The sequence below is a fragment of the Psittacula echo genome (genome assembly GCF_963264785.1).
Source record: "Psittacula echo genome assembly, chromosome: 3".
Taxonomy (NCBI): Eukaryota; Metazoa; Chordata; class Aves; order Psittaciformes; family Psittacidae; genus Psittacula; species Psittacula echo.
This window is the reverse complement of record NC_137736.1, coordinates 121,741,094-121,761,997: the sequence shown is the minus strand read 5'-3', so window position 1 is coordinate 121,761,997 and position 20,904 is coordinate 121,741,094. Positions and strand designations below refer to the sequence as shown.

The 20,904-nt window shown below is 42.9% G+C and overlaps 1 protein-coding gene across 8 annotated transcripts in view; it reads left to right on the top strand.

The window, feature by feature from the left end:
• PICALM (phosphatidylinositol binding clathrin assembly protein) overlaps positions 1 to 20,904 on the top strand; it is a 74,988-nt gene extending 54,084 nt beyond the window's left edge. The window contains exons 13-22 of one of the 8 annotated variants that reach the window (XR_013956357.1): positions 3,165 to 3,272; positions 4,147 to 4,278; positions 4,368 to 4,398; positions 5,531 to 5,630; positions 7,666 to 7,689; positions 9,618 to 9,677; positions 11,582 to 11,686; positions 18,123 to 18,225; positions 19,156 to 19,454; positions 20,642 to 20,904. Coding sequence is in view for 7 of the 8 variants with exons in the window: in XM_080612184.1 (XP_080468310.1) it covers positions 3,165 to 3,272; positions 4,147 to 4,278; positions 4,368 to 4,398; positions 5,531 to 5,630; positions 7,666 to 7,689; positions 9,618 to 9,677; positions 11,582 to 11,686; positions 18,123 to 18,215 (653 nt within the window). In the remaining variant the exon portion in view is untranslated. Of the gene's footprint in view, positions 1 to 3,164; positions 3,273 to 4,146; positions 4,279 to 4,367; positions 4,399 to 5,530; positions 5,631 to 7,665; positions 7,690 to 9,617; positions 9,678 to 11,581; positions 11,687 to 18,122; positions 18,226 to 19,155; positions 20,615 to 20,641 lie in introns of those variants that run through there. The other 7 variants (XM_080612184.1, XM_080612185.1, XM_080612186.1 and 4 more) reach the window with 7 other exon arrangements.

Genomic DNA, 20,904 nt, shown 5'->3' with positions numbered 1-20,904 from the left:
CAAACAAGGTGCTGCAACAAAGTGAATGTGATTTAAAATAACTCTTTCTGGTTCTTTAGATCATTACAATCCGTTTACTCAACTAAATCCCTTTGTGGCAACCAAACATGAATCTACTATTGGGCTGTGTCCTTATACTTCAGGTATAAGAAAAATGCCTTGAAGCTTTTACACTCATTCCTTTGATGGGTGTAAAAGATGGCATTTACTTTAAAAGAAAGGTATTTATCCTAATATAGCTGTAACTTTGAAACCATGCTTTCCCCTTTTGTGTTATAGATAAATGTAAATCTGTTTCTCACCGTATGTGTGATGTGTATTGATTTCATTCCATTGGTTCTATGTTATCAGTGTATATGTGGATTTATAGACTGACCTGAAATTAGGTTTTTGAATAGCAGATGAACAGTGTATCTTGCTTCTCTTTCTGTAACTCTCCCTCTTCTCCTTTCCTGGCTTTCTCTCTTGTATGATACGCCTTATCAGACTCTTTTTGTGGTCCTCAAGCTTACCCTAATGCTTCTCATTTCCGCAATGAGCCTCCTTCTGTAGCTGGTCTATTTGGAGGTAGGTAATGGGATATAGCCTTTCCACAAACACAGGAATTTGGATGTGTTGTGTGCCTAGAACTAATAGGCATGTTATTGGCTACAGAAGTGCATTATTACAGCAGCTCCAGCTTTCATTCATGTGCTTGTGCGAGGTGCATTGTCACAAATGGTACCTGTTTTTTCAGTTAATGCTAAACTAAGACTTATTTAGTCTAAACATGAAATGAGTATCTCTCCATTTCAGGATTTCTTATAGCTTATATGTTGCTACATACCACACAACCAACCTGCATGTTAAAAGTACCTTATCTTCCTCTATCCCTTTGTTTTTAAGGCAAAGGGATTGGGATGTTCTTGCTGCTTATGGTGTTTTTGTTGATATATCACTCTTAAACAGTGCAGTAAGCTAGCACAAAGCTTTACAACACAACATGAGAAGGAGGTATCTGCTGCATTAAATTACAGCCTAATCATTTGTGCAGCTGTGTAACATCTGTATAGTGACCCAGTGCTGATGCTGGTTCTGGAATGCCATCTTGACAGCTGCTGGACAGGCTGTGGGCAGATGAAGATCTATCTAAACCAAGGTAAATAGGGAGTGTCAACATTATTGCTATGCAAAGTTTAGGAGTACCTTCAGTAAATGGTTTCTGGAAGAGTTAGTTCTTAAAAGCACTGTAAAGTCACATTTTGATTTAGAGTAGAAATTAGCTGGAGTCATTTAACGAAAGGTTAAATACTGTGTATGACTCTGTCCCCTTTGTTCCATACCCAAAAAGCAGGATTAGTTTTTGTCAAGTCTTGGTCTATTCTCTCAAAGGAGCTCCACTAAAATACTGACCTTTGCACCTTTCAAAACATCCATTTTCAGAGGAAATGCCCTAGACTGGTGGTTGATACCGGGGTAGGATTTGATCTCGTTCAGAGGCTGATTCAAAAGGAGACCTGTGTATTGTTTTGTCTTCTGGCTTGTCTCATCTGGTTAGCTTTGTAAAGCTTGAAACTTCCTAAATTGTGAGAGTAGGAAACTCAGCTTGCTTCAGTCAAGGCTGTTTCCCTAAAGGAAAATAGGAGCTATTGTAAGTCAAGTTTTCTATTGGTACAGGCACGGTTTTAAGAGTTGCAGGACATCCCATCAAAGGAATTCCTACCTGCAGTTCAGTCTCTGAAATGGCTTGTTGCAACTTGATGGTATATGCTTGTCATAAAGATACTCATTTTAGTTTGTTGATTATTTACTCCCTATCACATTACTGCTTCCCATGTTTTGCTATATGCTCTTTCATTTGCTTCTAACAAAAAGTACATTAAGTTCTTAGCGATGGATGCTTTTAAGTTACAAGATGTATGTTCCTTTCAGACAAATAGGAAGGAACAGGTAATCCAAATGACTGTGACGTTTATGTTCAAGGATAGCATCCTTTGGTTATTAAATTTTTAGGTGAAATGTGACTTACTGGAGGAAAACAGCAAGATTGAGATGAGATGCTGTCACAGCAAGCTAAATGAAATCCAAGGAGTATTCTTCATCAGTTGTTTCTGCTCACTGCAGTGTTTTACTGCTGAACTATTTGTGATCCTTTTATTTCCCTTTATCCTCAACACTTCTGTTAGAAACCAAAGAGCTGGTTTTCAAGCTGGCATTTCATTTTTTTGTGGTGCTTTTCAGATAAAGTGATAATTAGTTCTGCAATTGCCTGAATATCTGGATGCTGAACATACACGCCTGTGTGCATGACCACATAGATAACATTAAAACCTGCAATTTTGGAAGCAAATCAGCATTTGATTCCATATAACTGAACTGTCAGTTTAATACTGCAGAACATCAGAAGCAATGCTTTGTACTGCAGTAAATGTTCACAGTATTGAAAAGAGTTGTGTATTTGGAGAACACTGCTTTACAGATAGCTAGAAGGAGACAAGAGGAGTACTACAGAGAGGAACAGGAGTCGAAACTTGGCTTCAACTACCCATCTCTTGCCATAATTGCTAGAAACGTATCTGCAAAACATGGTCACCTGCAAAATGTGTGTCAAAAAACCCTAAATAAGCACTAAAAAAAATAGTGCTTATTTAGCACCTAAATAAGCACTATTAGTATTAAGAATATCTAATCGAAGGCATTACTAGTCAGGCACTTTGAGATGGTTTGGGTCTTACTCCAGTTGTATCTAAGAGAACTGCTCAACTAATGTACCATGTGGAGGGAATAATCTTCAGGCAGGTAACCTTGAAACAGATTCTGTGCTCAACCAGCTTCTTTTCCTGGGGAAGCACGGTAAGTATTTCCCTTAGTAACTTTATTGTAAGTATTTGGTGAAAGAATAAGGAAGATGTGAATAGTTAACCCAGAGATCTAGCAATTTGGGAAAGGAGTGGGGGTTTTTATGGCCTATTCTGTCCAGTTTTTGAGACAGAACCTTTCATTGGAGGAGTAACTCTAAATAAGCTTCAACTAAAGTGCTTCCAGCCCTTTCTTTTACGTACTTCTCAGTGTCAGGGTGTAATCTGGACTTTAAATACTCTGCATATTTATTTGTCTTGCATAAAGAAGGTGGATTCATGGGAAATGATGTATAAAAACATTCAACTTCTTTCTTTTTGCCGTAGGGTTCACTCCATCTCCTGTTGCTCAACCACAGCCATCAGCTGGCCTTAATGTTGACTTCGAGTCTGTGTTTGGAAACAAATCCTCTAATGTTGTCCTAGATTCTGGTGGTAAGACACTTACTGAAATAGATGACATGGGTCCTGGCTTTCTTTATTCTTGAGGTATAAATCTCTTACCTATGACAGTGTTTCAGCTGAAGAAAGCTGACTTTAAAAGTGCAATAGCAGCATTCTTCATCAAGTTTTTCTTTATTAATCAAAGGATTGTTCCTTACACACTATTACTGTGTGCACCCTGCTGAAATATTTACATTGATTTCCTTCACTTAAATGTATTGTGCATTAAAACCTCACACAGTGAACAGCCTTCATTTTACATGCTGTCCACTGAAATCAAGTCTGTATTTGTAGAGTGTGGTTTGAAGAGGTAAAGTTGCACCTTAATTTTATGTATCTGCGACACATTTTTGGTGCTTCCTTCTTCGTTACTCTTTTGATGTTAAGTTTGTATCAGAAATGATAAATCAACCAAGGTACAGAGTTAATTTGGATTGCAGTCATAGTTCTTTTTCTGTTGTTTTGTGCATCTAGGAAGTAAATACTTTTGGTCTTTTGACATTGGACTCTTGACATCAGATTGTCCTTGGGCAAAGCAATGATCCACTAAAAGCAAATACAAAGCCTTTTTATAAGATTGCAATACTTACTTTATTCTTTGGTTTCTATTTTGATTGGTTTGCTCTCATTGTGCATCCGTTCCATGTAAAATTGATGCCACATAGGTTAAACTAATGAAGTGAAATGTCTTTTCTGTCCTTTAGCAAGAAACATTATAAGTTTTATCCTTGTGTAGTGTAGCATCATTAGGTTAAATGTTGTATTCTAGCTGTTATGTTGCACTTGCTGTCTGTTTAATTGAATGTCATGACATTCATGGGAGGCCTGGGATTCAAATCACTTGTTCTCTGTTTATCATTCCCAGGCTTTGATGAACTAGGTGGTCTCCTAAAACCAACAGTGGCCTCTCAAAACCAGAGTCTTCCAGTTGCCAAAGTACCACCTAACAAACTAGTGTCAGATGATCTGGATTCATCTTTAGCCAATCTTGTAGGCAGTAAGTATTGAACCATTGACATGTAGATACTTACTTAATTCTTTTAAATAAATGGAACTTCAATATTATCTTTTTCTACTTTGTGACAGATTTGGGCATCGGGAATGGAACTACTAAAAAGTGAGTATCCAAAGTTGAGCATTTCTATTGATAGTAAATTTTTATGACAGCAAAGTTCCAAACCTGTGCATAACATAATGGTAACCTTCAGAGCATGTTTGGAGTTGTACTTGATTTCTCATACAAAGTATAATGAATTATTGAGAGCTATTGGAAAGTGACTGTAGACTGAATGGTAATAATAGTGACCACAGCAGGCAAGACGTCCTCCTGTCTCTGATTTCTTTCAAGCTTTATGTATTCAGGGGGCCTATAAGGATGCTGGGAAGGACTTCATTAGGGACTGTAGTGATAGGACAAGGGGTAACGGGTTCAAATTTAAACAGGGGAAGTTCAGGTTAGATATAAGGAGGAAGTTCTTTACTGTGAGGGTGGTGAGGCACTGGAATGGGTTGCCCAAGGAAGTTGTGAATGCTCCATCCCTGGTGGTGTTCAAGGCCAGGTTGGATGAGGCCTTGGGTGCCATGGTTTAGTGTGGGGTGTCCCTGCCCATGGCAGGGGGGTTGGAACTGGATGATCTTAAGGTCCTTTCCAACCCTAACTATTCTATGAGTCTATATATATAGGAAATAAGTTCATCATAATGTTTGTAGTTGCAGGTAATCTTTGCAAGCCTCAAATGCTTTAAACGCTTAAATACTTGTGTGATCTGAGTGTGTGCAGAGCTGTTTTAAAGATTGTGCAATTACAACCTCCAGCTTGTGGTTGAGCTTTGGACAAGTGGATTTTGAAGCAGGGTGTATTCTAGAATAGTGCACATCTGTAGCAGCAAAGGTGAGAATATGGTTGGCAAATGTCAGGCTTAACAGGATCATCTGTGCCAACTCTGAAATTCACAGATCTATGCACTTGCTCCTAACTAAACTACCTTGACCCAAGGAAAGTCATCTGGACTGGCTTCCATGTACTGGGGAACTTGACTGAGATTAGATAAAGCTGACTGGGCTTATGTTGAACCTGACTTTTGTAGGCAAAAGAAGCTGTCAAGAGACCTCTTATAAACTCCTTTGCTAAATGAGCTGCTTCTCTAACAAAAGAAGCCAGGTTTCTATGAGGAATTGGTGTTTACCTGGGGGAGTTTTGTGAGAAAATCCAATGTTTCCTAACAAACCTGTACAAAATTTATTTGAAGTGATGTAAACTGGACTCAGCCAGGTGAGAAGAAACTAACAGGAGGTTCTAACTGGCAACCCAAGATTGCACCTACAACTGCGTGGAATGCTCCAACGCTGGTAAGCAGATGCTTGTTTTAAAGTAGTGAGCTCCTTTCAACTTAAGTATGGAGGGCTGATGTGTAATGGAGGAGTTTGAAAGTGATCCATAGCTGCAGGAAAGGGTAGTAGAAAATTGAAGAAGTGATCAGTTTGAGATGTTTGCACTACCTGTATTTGTTGGCTGTGCTGGTCTAGTAAATAACTTGTGATGTGACATATGCAGGTTTAGCATAAACTTCAGTAGTGCTTAATCAGCCTCTCTCATGGCAAGATAGCAGCCTTTGTGTTTCACTGACAAGGGAAAGGGAAAGGGAAAGGGAAAGGGAAGGGACAGGACAAGGGGAATGGCTTGAACCTGCCAGAGGGGAGACTGAGATGAGCTCTTAGGCAGAAGTTCTTCCCTGTGAGGGTGCTGAGGCACTGGCACAGGGTGCCCAGAGAAGCTGTGGCTGCCCCATCCCTGGCAGTGTTCAAGGCCAGGTTGGACACAGGGGCTTGGAGCAACCTGCTCTAGTGGAAGGGGTCCCTGCCCGTGGCAGGGGGTTGAGACTGGATGAGCTTTAAGGTCCCTTCCAACCCAAACCATTCTGTGATTCAAGGACATAAAACTGTGAATTGTAGGGGGTTTGGAGTGCCCCACATTTCAGTCTAGAAAAGTAGAGTATGAAAAGTACATTCTTCAGGTGCACTGATATGTCAAGTATGTCTCCATTACACCTTAGCCTGCTCTGGAGGTGATAACAGACTAAGATTAATCCCCTTTATACATGTAAAGTTGTCTATGCAGTGATGTGGGCTATAGCTTTCTTAATGTGCATAACTACTGCTTCCCTGCTCTGATGTCTGCAATTGTTTTTAAGACATCAATTTCGGTGATCAACTTCATGGTGTCTATTGTAGCATGTAGTACTGGTGAGGATTTTGGGGTAGCAGGTAGAGCAAGGGCTCTCGCTACATATCAGGAGTTTACATGAGTAGATTTCACGATGCTAACAGAACAGTTTTGCATGTGAATCCTACTTGTCCTCTCACCAGTGACCTGGAGAACTGTACATGGACAGAACAAGTAACCAAACGCCCCTAACGATTTATTGCATCTGACTGTGACTGGAGGAGGTTGAATGTGCAGCATAATAAAACAACACTGTGGATTTGGAAACAGAGCACTTATGTCCATAGATTCACCACCTCTTCCCTCCTGGGTGTCTCATATGATAGAATCATACTGTGTTTGTGTTATGTAGGGAGATTTAGAGTAGATACTGGGAAGAAGCCCTTCCCTGTGAGGGTGCTGAGGTGCTGGCACAGGGTGCCCAGAGAAGCTGTGGCTGCCCCATCCCTGGCAGTGTTCAAGGCCAGGTTGGACACAGGGGCTTGGAGCAAGCTGCTCTAATGGAAGGTGTCCCTGCCCATGGCAGGGGGTTGGAACTGGATGAGCTTTAAAGCTTCCTTCCAATCCAAACCATTCCATGAGTCAATGAGTAAAGCTTGTGGACCTCACTGGAGGGCGTGTAGATAGTGAAGAAATTGCAGCTACTCAACTGCTCTAATGACTGGTGGTTTAGTTGTGTGCTTGAATCTGTTTAATAACTCATGTCTTCGTATATACATCTTCTTGTGATGTCATTACCTTGAACAGCTTTTATTAGTAGAGATACTGCTGAGACACTTCTCTGCCTGTGAAACTGTTCTATTAACCTAAAAATCTTGAAATAGAAATTAAGGGAGGGGGTGTTGAAGTTTGTTTCTCCTCTGCTGGTCTATTTATTGTGGAGTTGCTGCTGCTTGCTAAATAGATATGCTTTTGAACATGAGGCTTGGGGAAAAGGCATACACCAAATAAATGGACTGCGCAAACCAGCTACAATCCTAATAACAGTGACAGTATCACAGGTGTCTGTTGTCTCAGCAAATGACTTGAATTACAAGAACGTGTTGGGGTAAACAGTGTATTTGTGAACTAAAATGCTGTCTGTGTATATTCTGTTGTGTAAGTATTTGCTTCTAATCCAGTGTTATTGCATTATGTAATTGTTCTCCCTGGGGAATACAGAATGGCATGCACTTTCCACAATACGTAAGTGAAACAACCCACAGCCTTTTTTGCAATCGACTGGCATGCTGATATTAACCACTGCTCTTGCAGAACCTCATAACCTTCCTGCTATTGACACATCTCTCATTCTAAAATCTTTGGTGTGCCAAAGAATTGGAGCTTTCCCTAGCATACACCAACTCCATAGGTGGTCTGCAGCCTCTTGACTCGAATGATGGCATGGGAAACACTGAGATGATTTTTTTTTTCCTTGCTTTAAACTGTCCCATTTGCTGCCAGAGAGCTGGGGTGTGTGTCTGTGCTGCCTTTAATGCACTTGGTGAATTCTGAATGAAGATCAAAACGTTCGTGTTTGAATAACTGCATGAAACCTCATGGGCTTCTGTTATACTTGGCACTTTATCCACCTGGATCGTAGATCTTGATTGGTTTTCATGTTGTTTTAAGCGGGGAGAGACCAATATGTCATTAGTGCTCAGGTGGAATGAGAAAATCCATGCTGACAGCTTACAAAGGCAGGCAGTAACCTGTGTTTGCTGTCTGAGGAATGCAGTCTCTCCTTTCAAAGGAGGTCTTTTCTTTCTGTCGGTGGTGATATTGGTCTTTCCCTGCGCTCTGTTCTTATTGCAAGGTAACTCTAACTAAAAGGATGGTAGGTCTGAGCACTCAAAGCTGAATTTAGTCAGCATGTTTGTGTAGCAAACCAGAAGTATTTGCAGGGTAGTTGTGAAATAGATGGATAGTACATGGGCTAGATAATTCTTGCTTGGGGAAATCTGTTCCAATGGCAATTGAAATGCCAGTGACTGGCTACAATATATGAAAAGGCAGCTGATACCTTAGAACTGAATTCAGCAGCAGCTTTGCTATGTCCTGCTCTTGATGTTACAATTGATGTGCTTTAATTAATGCAGTATTCTTAATGCTGTGTCACTTACCTCTTCTCTGTATCAGTAATCTGTGTACCAAGAAATACATATTGTCTTTGCCTTGTCACAAACAGTAATCCCCACAGCAACAGCGTGAAAATTGGATTCTTAAAGGAGAATTAAGAGGAGGTAGAGTGGATAGACAGCAAGTTACCTGCATATTTATATAGGCTGAAAGAAAACCAAACCTTCATCTGTCCTTGTAAGAGTTAATACAAATTTAGAAAGAGGATAATGAATGTAGAACAAAGGATATGAAGAGCTGTCTTTAATATATTTTCCTTTCTGAGTTATCAGCTGGTTTTCTATGTATGTGTCGCCAAGCTGCTGAGAATGTAGCCTCACCCCAGGTTTTGTCTGTTGACAGCATCTTGCTGTAACTTCATAAGTTGGTTTATCTTAAGGTTAATACAAACATATCTGCAAAGTACTAAGAGACATGAAATCTCTTCAAATTCACTGTAGTCAGGGGGTGAGAGAGAGAGGATACAAGCTGGATATTCATGTTGAATTCCTATTGAAGCATGATAGGAGAATCTCCATAGTGTGTACATCCTGGCTTGAGAGAATTCCCTGAATGTCAGCAGAAGCAATGGTAATTTGGTCTTCCCATCTGTGAAATTCACTCTTAAGGCTCCTTGTGAGCCATTATTTCTGATATTGAGATATAAGGATATACTTTATGGGATTGAAAAAATGCTTCTGCTTCCTGAATAAACGTCTCTGTGTCTCCTACTGTGTTCTTTAAACAGGATGCTGAGGGAATGGTACCTTGCAGTTTAGGTTAGCCTGACAGGTTAAAAGCAAATACCCAACCATAGATTTGCGAATAGAAACTTTAGGTACTAAATTTCAGATGGAATAATTTGGATACCCTCTTAACACGAGACTGTAAATCCTATTTCTTCTTTGCTATATTGATAACAAGCCAAGTGCTGCAGTTGACCCTTAGAACACAATGTCTTACCAGTGTGCAGCTGCTCTCTTCTCCTCTCAGTTCACCACTGTTTTTCATACCAGGCACCACCTGTAATGGCGTATCCTGCCACAACACCAACGGGAATGATGGGCTACGGAATGGTGAGTGGAATTCCTGCAACACAAGTGGGATGCTTTAGATTTGATTGCTTATGGTTTGGTAGCAGTTGTTTTTCTGAGCTGCTTCTCTGAAGACTGAATTTCTGCTCCTATCAGTTTATTCTTCACCACATGATGAAGTCCTGTTTTTCTGAACTACTTCAGTGGGTTTTGTCTGAAATTGGAGTCTGCACTTTCTTACCTCACTTAGTTTTTCATAAACTTCTTAAGATGTATTGGCTTTATTAGTGTAGAAGTAAGTGTGGTGTAGAAACCAGTGTATTGTGGAAGTAAGTGTAGCGTGTGAGTACCAGCAGCTGCATTCACAACAGGAATGTTTTGCCACTGAAGTGAAACCTTCCCCAAATACTCACTCCCAACCTCAGTAAAAGGTATTGGTAATGATCACTGCTAGAAGACTGCAAGTTTGTGACAAGAAGTTCTTTACTGTGAGGGTGGTGAGGCACTGGAATGGGTTGCCCAGGGAGGTTGTGAATGCTCCATCCCTGGTGGTGTTCAAGGCCAGGTTGGACAGAGCCTTGGGTGACATGGTTTAGTGTGAGGTGCTCATGGGTTGGAACTGGATGATCTTAAGGTCCTTTCCAACCCTAACTATTCTATGATTCTATGTTGTGGTGGTGTTTGAGATTGAATCTTGGTGACGCATCAGCACTGGAAGGCTGTTGACATAGACCTGACCTTGCTGCCTGTTGCTCTGAAAAACAACTTTGAATTGGAACTTTGTTCCAATTCTTGTTCTTATCTCCAATGTTAAAGTACTCCTGAAATGATTGAACTCTTCCTTATTAGGCTGGTTTGATGTAGCACAGCTTTTCTGGGTGAATTGAAGGGGAGAGAACTTCCTTAGAACAGTTACTCTATTACACAGCTCACAGATTAGCATCATACAAAAACAAGTTAAATGTGTCGTCATGTCATCAAATGAGTAATTTATAACTTGTATGCACTCAGTAAGCAAAGTGCAAAAGCAACATCTGTGTCCTTGAGAGCCTTCTGAGAGAGGAACGTGTTCCCCACTATGAACTCCTGTAGCGCGGTGGTGTTCAAAGTCATCATGGTTAAACAACCATTGGCTTTGATTCAGAGTCGATCTACACAGCTTTGCACTGATAGTGCTGGAAGAGTTTCCTTAGTTTGACTCAGCAGCTGGGAAAGCCTTCCAGTACCTAAAGGGGCTACAAGAAAGCTGGGGAGGGACTTTGTACATAAAATAGTCTTGCATGGTTTGTAAGGCAGCTTTCACTGTGGGGTTTAAAGGTAGGAGTACCAGGATTAGTCAAGGAAAAGCTGCTGGGAGTGGAGGTTGCTTCAGTAGGGGGTGTCAACCCAAGCCTGAGGGCATTGCCAAAAGCAGTGCCAGAGATGGGCATTTACATTAAATAAAACCTGACTTCCAAGACCATTAATACAGATAGGTTAAACTCTTCCTTTGGCTAAGCTAGAGCATCAGTAACACTTTAGACTAGCACTGCATAATGACTTTGTGGTAGAGGGCTCAGCTCCCAGTTTTTCTTAAGCTCAGCTCTGCCTGGGTATCTGTGAATCTGTTCTTGTGCTTTCAGAGGCTCCAATCTCAGTCTGGGAGGAAGAGGGCCAGCACAAATGCTTGCGCTTAAGCAAGTCTTTTAGCTTTTCAGATCCCTGCAGCAAGAGATTAAATGGGCTCAGTTGCTATTGAGAGTGTTCCTTGAAAAGGCTCTAATGTTCCTTACTAGTAACCTTTATTCGCAGAATATTGTAGAAAGGTCTTCCTGATTGCATCTAGTAAATCTGACCAAGGCTTTTCACCCGTGTGCCATTTTCCTTTCTCTCCTTAAATCACAGAATACAATACTTGTGGTGTGTTAATGCTGTGTGTGATTTGATGCTGTCTGGATCTCTTGTAGCCACTGCAGATGGGAGGCATACCAGTAATGACACAGCCAACTTTAATATACAGTCAGCCAGTCATGAGACCACCAAACCCCTTCGGCCCTGTCCCAGGAGCACAGGTGTGTATATCCGAAGTCATTGGTGCCGTATTGGAACAAACTGTAGCTGGGTCGCTCCTCTGAAAGTGTGTTGATATTTTCTTGTGTTGGATAAATGCATTGCACAAGGCCAGGATGTGAGGGTTGCTTCCTAGGTTCTTAACTCCAGGTTGGCAGCATCAAGTGTGGCCTTAGAGAAGCAGAGGATAAGGGTTTAAGGCACTGGTTTGGGGGGGGACGTGACTGAGGTTATCCTCGGCTCTTTAGTAACAGGATAGTTAATGTCTGTGCTCTTTGCTGAAGACAGGTTTCTTCCCCAAAGTCACATTCTGTGATGCTTTATCTCCAAGTGTGTGAGTTTGTGGTATTGCAGCGCTTTCCTAAGCAAGCCTACAAGGATGCTGGAGAGGGACTCTTCATCAGGGACTGTAGCAATAGGACAAGGAAGGTAGTGATAGTACAAGGGGTGATGGGTTCAAACTGAAACAGGGGAAGTTCAGGTTAGATGTAACTAAGAAGTTCTTTACTGTGAGGGTGGTGAGGCACTGGAATGGGTTGCCCAAGGAAGTTGTGAATGCTCCATCCCTGGCGGTGTTTCAGGCCAGGTTGGACAGAGCCTTGGGTGGCATGGTTTAGTGTGAGGTGTCCCTGCCCATGGCAGGGGGGTTGGAACTGGATGATCTTAAGGTCATTTCCAACCCTAACTATTCTATGATTCTAAGTGGAGTGTTCCTTAAATTGCCTCTTCTGCTGCTGCTTGTGTTGTGTAGAGCCTCATTTCCTAATGTACTGGAATGAAAGAGTGTGCTGAAGGGTTCCTCTGACCATTGAGAAGAACTGACTTTATGAATACTGGAGTTAAATATGTTCCTTTCTTTGCTTGTTCACCAGACTTCTGTCACTGGGAGGTTTCTGAACTCACATCTTTTTAACCCAACTGCCATCTCAAAACAGCTTTTTGAAGTAAGAAGAGCATTTAAAAAGGGGGGAAGAAGGGATGGACAACCGCAAACACCTTCACAGTGTATTCAGAAAGTACTGAGAGCATTAAGGCTTTGTGTGTGTGAGCTGTAGTTAGGGGCAGAGTGTAGCTGGTGGGTGGAACTCCAGTGTGAGCAGCTTGGGTTTTACTTACCAGTAAAACTGCCAAAGTTCACACTGAACAGAAGGACTGCAATACACACAATGTAATATATTGGGTCCGTGCTTTGATCTTCCTATCAAGAGCTCGGTCTTTAAAGGTGACTGTTTAAAGCCATGTCTGTGTAATGTAGGTGTGTGTCGGGCTTTGGTTCTAGAGTTTGGAGGGGAGAGAATTCAGCAGTAGGTTGGAAGGGAAAAGAGCCTCATTTTCCGCTGCCTGAATCTGATGCTTTAAGAGGAGAGGCTGTGCTGTGTGCTGCAGTGGGCAGTGTGGCCATTGTCTTCCTTAAAGTAGAGCCTTGTGGATAGATCATTTTCTTAATGTTGTTTTAGAAAGGCTTTATCTGAAAGGGAACCTGTTGGAGTTCTTCAGCTGGAAATGCAATCTCTGTTAACTTTCTCGTGGGCTTCTGAGAGATGCTTTGCACATTCACTGCCACTTCAGTGATTTGGTATCTTTCACGTGGGTTTTATGTTATTTCAAGGTGGGAGAAAGTGTTTATGGCTCTTCATAAATAAAAAGCGACTTAATTCTCAAGGAGAAGAGTTTTTTCTATAGCTCCCCCAAAAAATCGTATTTGAAATGATCGTTTAAAACCAAGCCAAATAATAACCTGCCTGAGTCAGACACAGGCCGGGGTCTGAGGAGCCAGGCAAGGCCTTTCTGCTTCACTGGAGGTTGCAGGGCTTGGTCTAGGTTGAACCGCAGCTGCTGTCATAACAGGGGAAGGAGGAATCAGTCACAAGCAGGGTGTGCGGAGCTGTGTTTGTGGTGCTTATCTCACAGCTTGGCTCCGGTGAGAATTGATTTGATGGAAACACACCCGTTGAATCAGCGTTTGCTGCGTGACCGAGCAGGGCTCTCCCTGACACACAGAGTCCGTGCTGCTCACAGGCGCTGAGCTTTCAGACATCTGATATCCCTTAAAGCAACCTCAGTGAAACAAAGGCTGCTTCTGAGAGCTGCTTCCCCAGATGTGGCAGAGATGATGTTTACTGATGTCAATTTAGTATTATTGGAGAAGAGAAGGCTCCTTAAGGGGAGACTTTAGGGCAGCTCCCAGTGCCTGAAGGGGCTACAGGAAACCTGGAGAGGGGCTTTGGACAAGGGCCTGTAGGGACAGGACAGGGGGAATGGCTTTAACCTGACAGAGGGGAGACTGAGATGAGCTCTTAGGCAGAAGCTCTTCCCTGTGAGGGTGCTGAGGCGCTGGCACAGGGTGCCCAGAGAAGCTGTGGCTGCGCCATCATTGTAGTGAGGGGCCCAGAATTGAACGCAGGATTGGAGATGCTGCCTCACCAGTGCCCACTACAGGGGCAATACAGGTTTAGGTTTAGTTCAGGCTCTTGTTGTGCCAGAAATGTAAGTAGGTCAATAAAGAAGTAAAAATGTGTGTTCCTGGGGTAAGTAAACAAAGCTTAAAGAGCAGATAATGGTTACCTGGAAGCACACAGTTCAAACTGCCTCTGTCCCACGTGGATCCCTCTAAACACCATTATTCTAATCCAGGTTTTGTCCATGGTGTCATGACTGTTAAAACCTGTAGTGTTTTTCATATTCACATTCAAAGCACCAGATTCTATCCCTTGCCTCTCATCTGCTGATAGCTCTTGGTTGCTGGCTGCAGTAAAGAAACTAGAAGGTATTTACAAGCTTCATGACAGATACAGCGTTGTTGCTAAGAAATCACATTACCACATTGTATTGTGTTGGGAACTCCTGTTGTGTACACAGGCTGGTAAAATGGGCAGCCCAGCGCTATGCAGTTATAACGACCGCTATAAGTTCTGTAACTGATAAGTTACATCAGTTGATGAGTTATTTGAGGTATAAGCTCTTTCTAACTCAAACTGACATTCCTAACTTGATACACGTAGGGATTTGTCTTCAATATACTTTTCCTTCCTCCTGATGTTTCACTTCTCTTTCCAGTGTTCTGTTTACGTGCTTGCAACTTCATTTCTGACTGGTTCCTCTCAAAAGTGAGGGGGGTTTGGCATTTTTAAAGGCAAAATAATTTGCAGCAATTGAGAATGAGACTGAAGCAGTCGCTGCTTTGGAAACGTGGGTGCAGGAAATACTCCATAGAGACTGGTGTGTGATCCTTCTTTCTTTGATGTGGCTTGGTATTTCTCATTTTTTCATCATGATAAAATAGCAACAGATTCCTCTCTGCAATACATTACATCGTGCTGCCCACAGCAGTGAGTGGTCACAGTGGTTTGACTAAGTTTTAGCTGGCAGGGGATGAGTGTTCCTGTGTGTGTGAGGGACAGGCTAAGCCAATGGTCCAGCCAAGGTTAAAGAGCAGCTGGAATGATGGCAGATGTGGTCCAGTGCAGCCAGTGCAGAGTAATTCAGACAAGCCAGATCCAAATGCTGTCATTCAGCTCATGACATACAGCAACTACCTGTTGAAAGGCGTGCATAGCAACATGCACATGCTTTAGTCCTCACCACCACCACAACCATGACCGGGCTGACTAGTACAATACTGACATGCTGTGCTTTAGGTGTTGCATGTTCTGCTCTGGTTACCCCAAAAGGAGCCAGCCCCGGCAGGGGAGGCATTTGGGTAAAGAAAAGTATAAGATTTATAATAGGATAAAGAAATTACTCGGCCTCTTGCTGGCATCTGTGTGAATGGAACCCCGCAGCTGCTACCGTCACTGAGTTGTACAGGAAGGGCAGTAGGAGGGGTCACCTGGTGATGCTGAGGAAGAGGTGGATGTGCAAAGGAGTAAGTTGGGTTTGTCGGGGTTTGGTTTTGGTGCTTTCTGTGGCTGCTGTTTGGTTGTTTGGGGTTTTTGAAACTGGAAGAACAGGGAATGAGGGTCAGGACTGACTCGTGCCAGAGACTCTCCAGGTGCTCCTTTTGGCACATTAATCCCAAAGCAGCCTGACAGACTTGTTTAATGAGGAACCAGCACCCAGCACAACCAGCACCTATGGATGGGGTGGTTATGGCCTGCTGTGCCTCCCGGGAGCTTTTGACTCAGTTGGAAGCAGTGAGAAGTGCCTTTGGAGGGGAGACCAAGCTTTGAGGCTTTGGCGCTGATACAGTACAGGACATGGCACTTCAGATCACACAAGTGCCAGGTGTGAGGAGGCTAAATCCACAACTCTGGATGTGTTGGCACTAGAGAAACTGAGGCTGGTGCTGCTGATTTAAATGCTTCTCAGAAACTGCTAAGGGAGGTTCTGGTTTTCAGATACATCTTTCCTAGATTCTGGATAGATGTAGTGTAGGAAACTAATTGTACTTTCCACATGTATTTTTAGGCCTTTTTAATAATTAGAGTATTCCTGTTAAGATACATATTTACTGTAAGATAGTGTCTTGTCTGAATTTGGCTGTGGTACCTAGGAAGTAGCATTCTCAAGTTGTTATTCCAGTATTTAACCTGAAGAGGCTTCCTGAAGTTCCATCCCTGTTACTGGCTACATGCACAGTGACAGAGCTCTAAACCTGCCAGTCTTCCACACTGCTTTCAAACTGGGGCATCCCTTTGGGCTCAGTGTCAGCTGGAGATTCACCAGCTCAATATACCAGGACTTCTAATGTGTGACTTCACATGAAGAGGAAGAATGTGTCATGAAATGGAGTGGCAGCAGACATGTCCTGCTCTAGTCATGGCTCTATAGGACTTCATTGTTTAGTCTGGCTCAAATCCTGGAGAGTGGTGGGCTATGAGAGCTACAGCTTTCCAAAGGAAGAACTGAGTTTAAAAGGGGAACTTCTGCCATGCTGAAACTGCTTCTCAAGCACTTCCCATTCTGTCTCATAACTCCTTCCGTAAGCTGTTTATGGGAACTGGATCCGAGTGCCCATTGGGAGTGGGGTTTTGGGAGGGAGAGAAACATTTCAATCCAGAGAGGGAGTACTGATCATGAAAGAACTGCTCCTCACCTGGTTGAGATAGATGTTAATGTGAAAGATTTAAATGGGCAATGTCAGTATTTACACTCCGGGCACTTGTGCAAGCAGTTCCCATAAGCATGTTCCCTGTCATGCACAGGCTGGCAGATGTTCTGTGCTTCCAAAGAAAGGACATCTTCCTGTGATGGTTTTTTCAGTGGGTATGAAGTAAAGTAAGTGCTGGTGGTAGTGACTGTGAGATGCTGCAAGGGCTGGAGCAGCTCTGCTCTGGAGCCAGGCTGAGAGAGCTGGGCTGGATCGGCCTGGAGAAGAGAAGGCTCCTGAAGGGGAGACCTTAGAGCAGCTCCGGTGCCTAAAGAGAAGTGCACAGGGTGCCCAGAGAAGCTGTGGCTGCCCCATCCCTGGCAGTGTTCAAGGCCAGGTTGGACACAGGGGTTGGAGCAACCTGGTCTAGTGGAAGGTGTCCCTGCCCATGGCAGGGGGTTGGAACTGGATGAGCTTTAAAGTCCCTTCCAGCCCAAACCAGTCTGTGAGCTAAACCATTAAAGTGATGGAACCTGAAATGGAGAAAGCTGACTCTAGCTGTAACTACAAAACCATGCAAGTTCTATGAGGGGGGGAGGCAAATAGGGTTTAATGAATCACCATTTATAGCTGGAAAAGCACTAAGAAGGAAAGCCGCTAAATAAATCATCAAACAGTAGATACTCTGCAGTTACAGCCTGCAGATTGCTGGTCCCTGGAGCTGGAAGGCCAGTATTAACTGCTAGTAAATTATGTGCTTGATATGTTTGCAGTGTCGTGCTTTAAATACAGGGCTGTAGGATGTGATTTGGGTTAGCGGATAGACTGTTGGTCTCAGTTGTCAGTTCTCACCTAAAACAGCAGCAACTGACACATCTTTGCCTTCTTTTTTATCTACCCCCAGCACATGTCCCGTGTTCTCCTTCTAGGACCCAAATTATGAATTATCCATTATCTACTCTCCAGCCTCTTTTTGTAGACATCCTATTTAGAGAGGAAAAGATGCTGAGAGCTGTTTCCTTTGGAGAAGGCGACTGGAAAGCAGCCTCACCAGGGCTGGACCCGCAGCCTCCTCTGTCCCTGGCAGGACCTGCCTTTGACCAGAGTCAGGCTTCACCTCTTGTGAAGAAAGCCCCTCTGGAAGCACAGGTTACCTGCTGCTTTGGCAAACACCAATAGACGTTTCGTTTCCAGAGGGTCACATCCAGCTTGTTTCTGCATTACACCAACCACTGAAGAGGCTTTTTATGTTTTCCATCTGACCAAACACCTTGTTTTAACAGTCGATTTCTGCCAGGTTTGCCTCTAAACCTCCCCTTGTCCTCTCATTACACGTTCAGCTTTCATATTCTGTCATTCTGAGACCTTTTTTCTTTTTCTTTCCCTTTCTCTGTCGTCTTTCCTACTAGCTGTCTGCAGCATCCAGCCCTTCCAGTCAGAGTCCTCACAGAGCCTCAGGAAAGGATCCCTTTGCAGAGCTCTCTCTCCAGGATTTCTTGTAGAACAACTTAGGTATTGTCCGTTATTCTGGGGAGATGCTGGTTGTTGTGATATGAAACAAAGCTTAAAAGTTTTATTACCACGACTAGAACTGTTTCTGAAGAAAAATAAGTTGAGTTGGAAGCGCTGTGGGAGTCACTTGGAAGCTCAGTGCACTCACCTGCAGTGATTTAAAGGCCCCATTGAGTCATTTTGCTTCAGTCCATTGGAAATAAAGCTTGATTGTTCACTTCTGAGCCAGCTCACAGAAGGTCCTTGCTGCAGTTAGGGAGCAGGAACTGGCACTCCCTAGTATTGACCCTCATGTTTAGGATTTGTGGTCAGCAGCAAATACCATTTACTTGTGCCCTTCCTCAGGCTGCTTGACCCAGAGAGTTGACTTCATGCAGAAGGTGCTCGTGTTGGGTGTGCAAGGATTATATTTTGTACAGATGTACACTGGAGTTCTTCTGTTCTTTGTTATCACTCAGGGTTAGGGGAGAATTAAGTACTAAAGTGAGTGAAACCATGGAAAGATTCAAGGCTATGTAGTGTAAAGGAAGAGTAGGCTTTATTGCAGGCAGCATCTGCTTTTCTTTGTGCACTTCCTCTGGTTCAGCATGAGAAATGACCTTGGGTTTCTTTTCATCACGATTTTGATCTATGTTATGCTGCCACTGGTGACAGGATTGTGTGGATCAGTGAGGACTTCTATGGTTGGACAAGGGACCCAACACAAAGGGATGTTCTGCAGGGTGATGTAGCTGGAAAAACGTCCCGATGGCTTTCGGTTGTCTTCTGGCCCTGATCTTGTAAAACATCTGTTTCTGTCCGAAACTCCAGCTCCTGGGGTAGCTTGGGCATTCTTGCTTGGCCAAGAATGTCAATGCTTGAAGAACACACGGGTTTCTAGTGATGTTTTCTTCTGTTGGATGTTAACGGGAGGGTTTTTCATCTTTCCAGATCCAGTTTATGTAACTGTGTTAGCCGGAAGAGAAAAGAACGTTTCCAAAAAGATGTGCTCACCAGTAAACCCCCACTTCCAGGAAAAAACAGTGAACTTCAGTCTCTCCAACTCTCCTCCTCCATTCCGTGATCAGTGAAATGATGAAGAGCAATGAAGGAACCTGGGATGACTCCATAAGAAAACATCACTACATGATACAGAGCCAAGAACTGCCATCAGTTCAGCCTTCAGAGCTGGTTTTTGTCCTGGTGACTGACACCTCCGTACTATCAGCTTCCGATAGCATCCGTAATGGGTAACACACAGAGAAGCCTCGGTTCTGGGAAACTGGGATTGGTGTTTGGGAATGCTGTCTGGAATGGGGATGTGTCCTTTACTGTAACAAGACTTGGGGCAGGGGAGGCTCAAATCCTAACTCTTAATTCTGCAGTTCCCTTTTCTTCAGTCCTCACACACGTAGGCACAGCAGTAATGGAAATTAACTTTTTTAAACAAGTCTATATTCAGTTTGCAGTAGACACTCCTTATGTATTATTGTTTGTATTTATTTATGATTATCGATTTAACATTAATATTGTATCAAACCTCCCCCCAACTTCCTTCTGGAAATGAGTATGGATGTATACAGTATGACTGATTTATCTCCACAAAGAATGAATCTGATTCAGAACGCTTTTCACACAGAGCACTAAATACTGTCGAGGTCTGAATCTAATGAATTCTCGGTGTAAGTGGGAATTAGGGAAGAGCTGTAAAACCACGTTAATCCTGATAGTCAATTCCGTGCCTCGGATCTTTGCAAGGGAACAGTTACCTGACTAGGAGAAGCACTACATTTTTAATTCAGCATTAGTGCATCGGGAAGGAACTTTATTGCTTTGTGCTTGGCATGTCATTATTTTTACGGTTGACATTATAAGGCCTTTCCAAAATGAATGTGAGGAATTGCTTTCACTTTATGACTTCCCTTCTTTTCTGTAATAAAAAAGATGGTGTGTGTTTGAGGAGGGGGAGAAGCCTTTTCATTTGGCGAGTGCCATGTTTCTGATCATGTACCTTTTAAAAGCTACAAACACTAAGGGGGAAGCAGCTTCCTTATGTGTGTCTAATGGGTGTGTAGTTAATGAAGACTTAAAGCCGCACTGTTGATCGGTGCTCTCTGTAAATACACCAGAACCTTGGGGTGGAGTTTGGGGCCTTCAGAAGGACGGTCCAGGAGGTGAAAGCAATTCTGTACATGAGTCAAGCATACTTGCTGCATTGTCTCTGCAGATTCTATTTTTGTTTAAGATATTAAAACTGTATGTTAGCAAAACTGGGTGGATTTTCCAATAAAATGCAGCTTCCACACACCTTTTGTTACGGTATGAACGTCTGAGGTGCTTCTTTTCTTTATTTGCTGCTTAAAAATGTGCACTGATAACTGCTTTGTTTACTTAATAAAATACCAAATGTATTTGACACGTGCATATTGTGTTACAGGAAGGGCAGCGCTGCGAGCCTGCGGATGACCTGATCCATACACCACCTTCCCGGCACTGCGGTAGCAGACAGCCTTAGCTGCACTGTAGTCAGTGGTCTCCTTAAGAGCTTGGTTTCTTACTACATCTGCTGTATCACCAACACCTAGTTTCTCCAGAATATTCATGGCAATAAATTTGTGCTGTTTGTAACTGAGCAAGAAGCATAAATATGCCCTAAATAATTATGTAGGTATCTTCCCATGTCTTCCAGCAGAAGGTGAG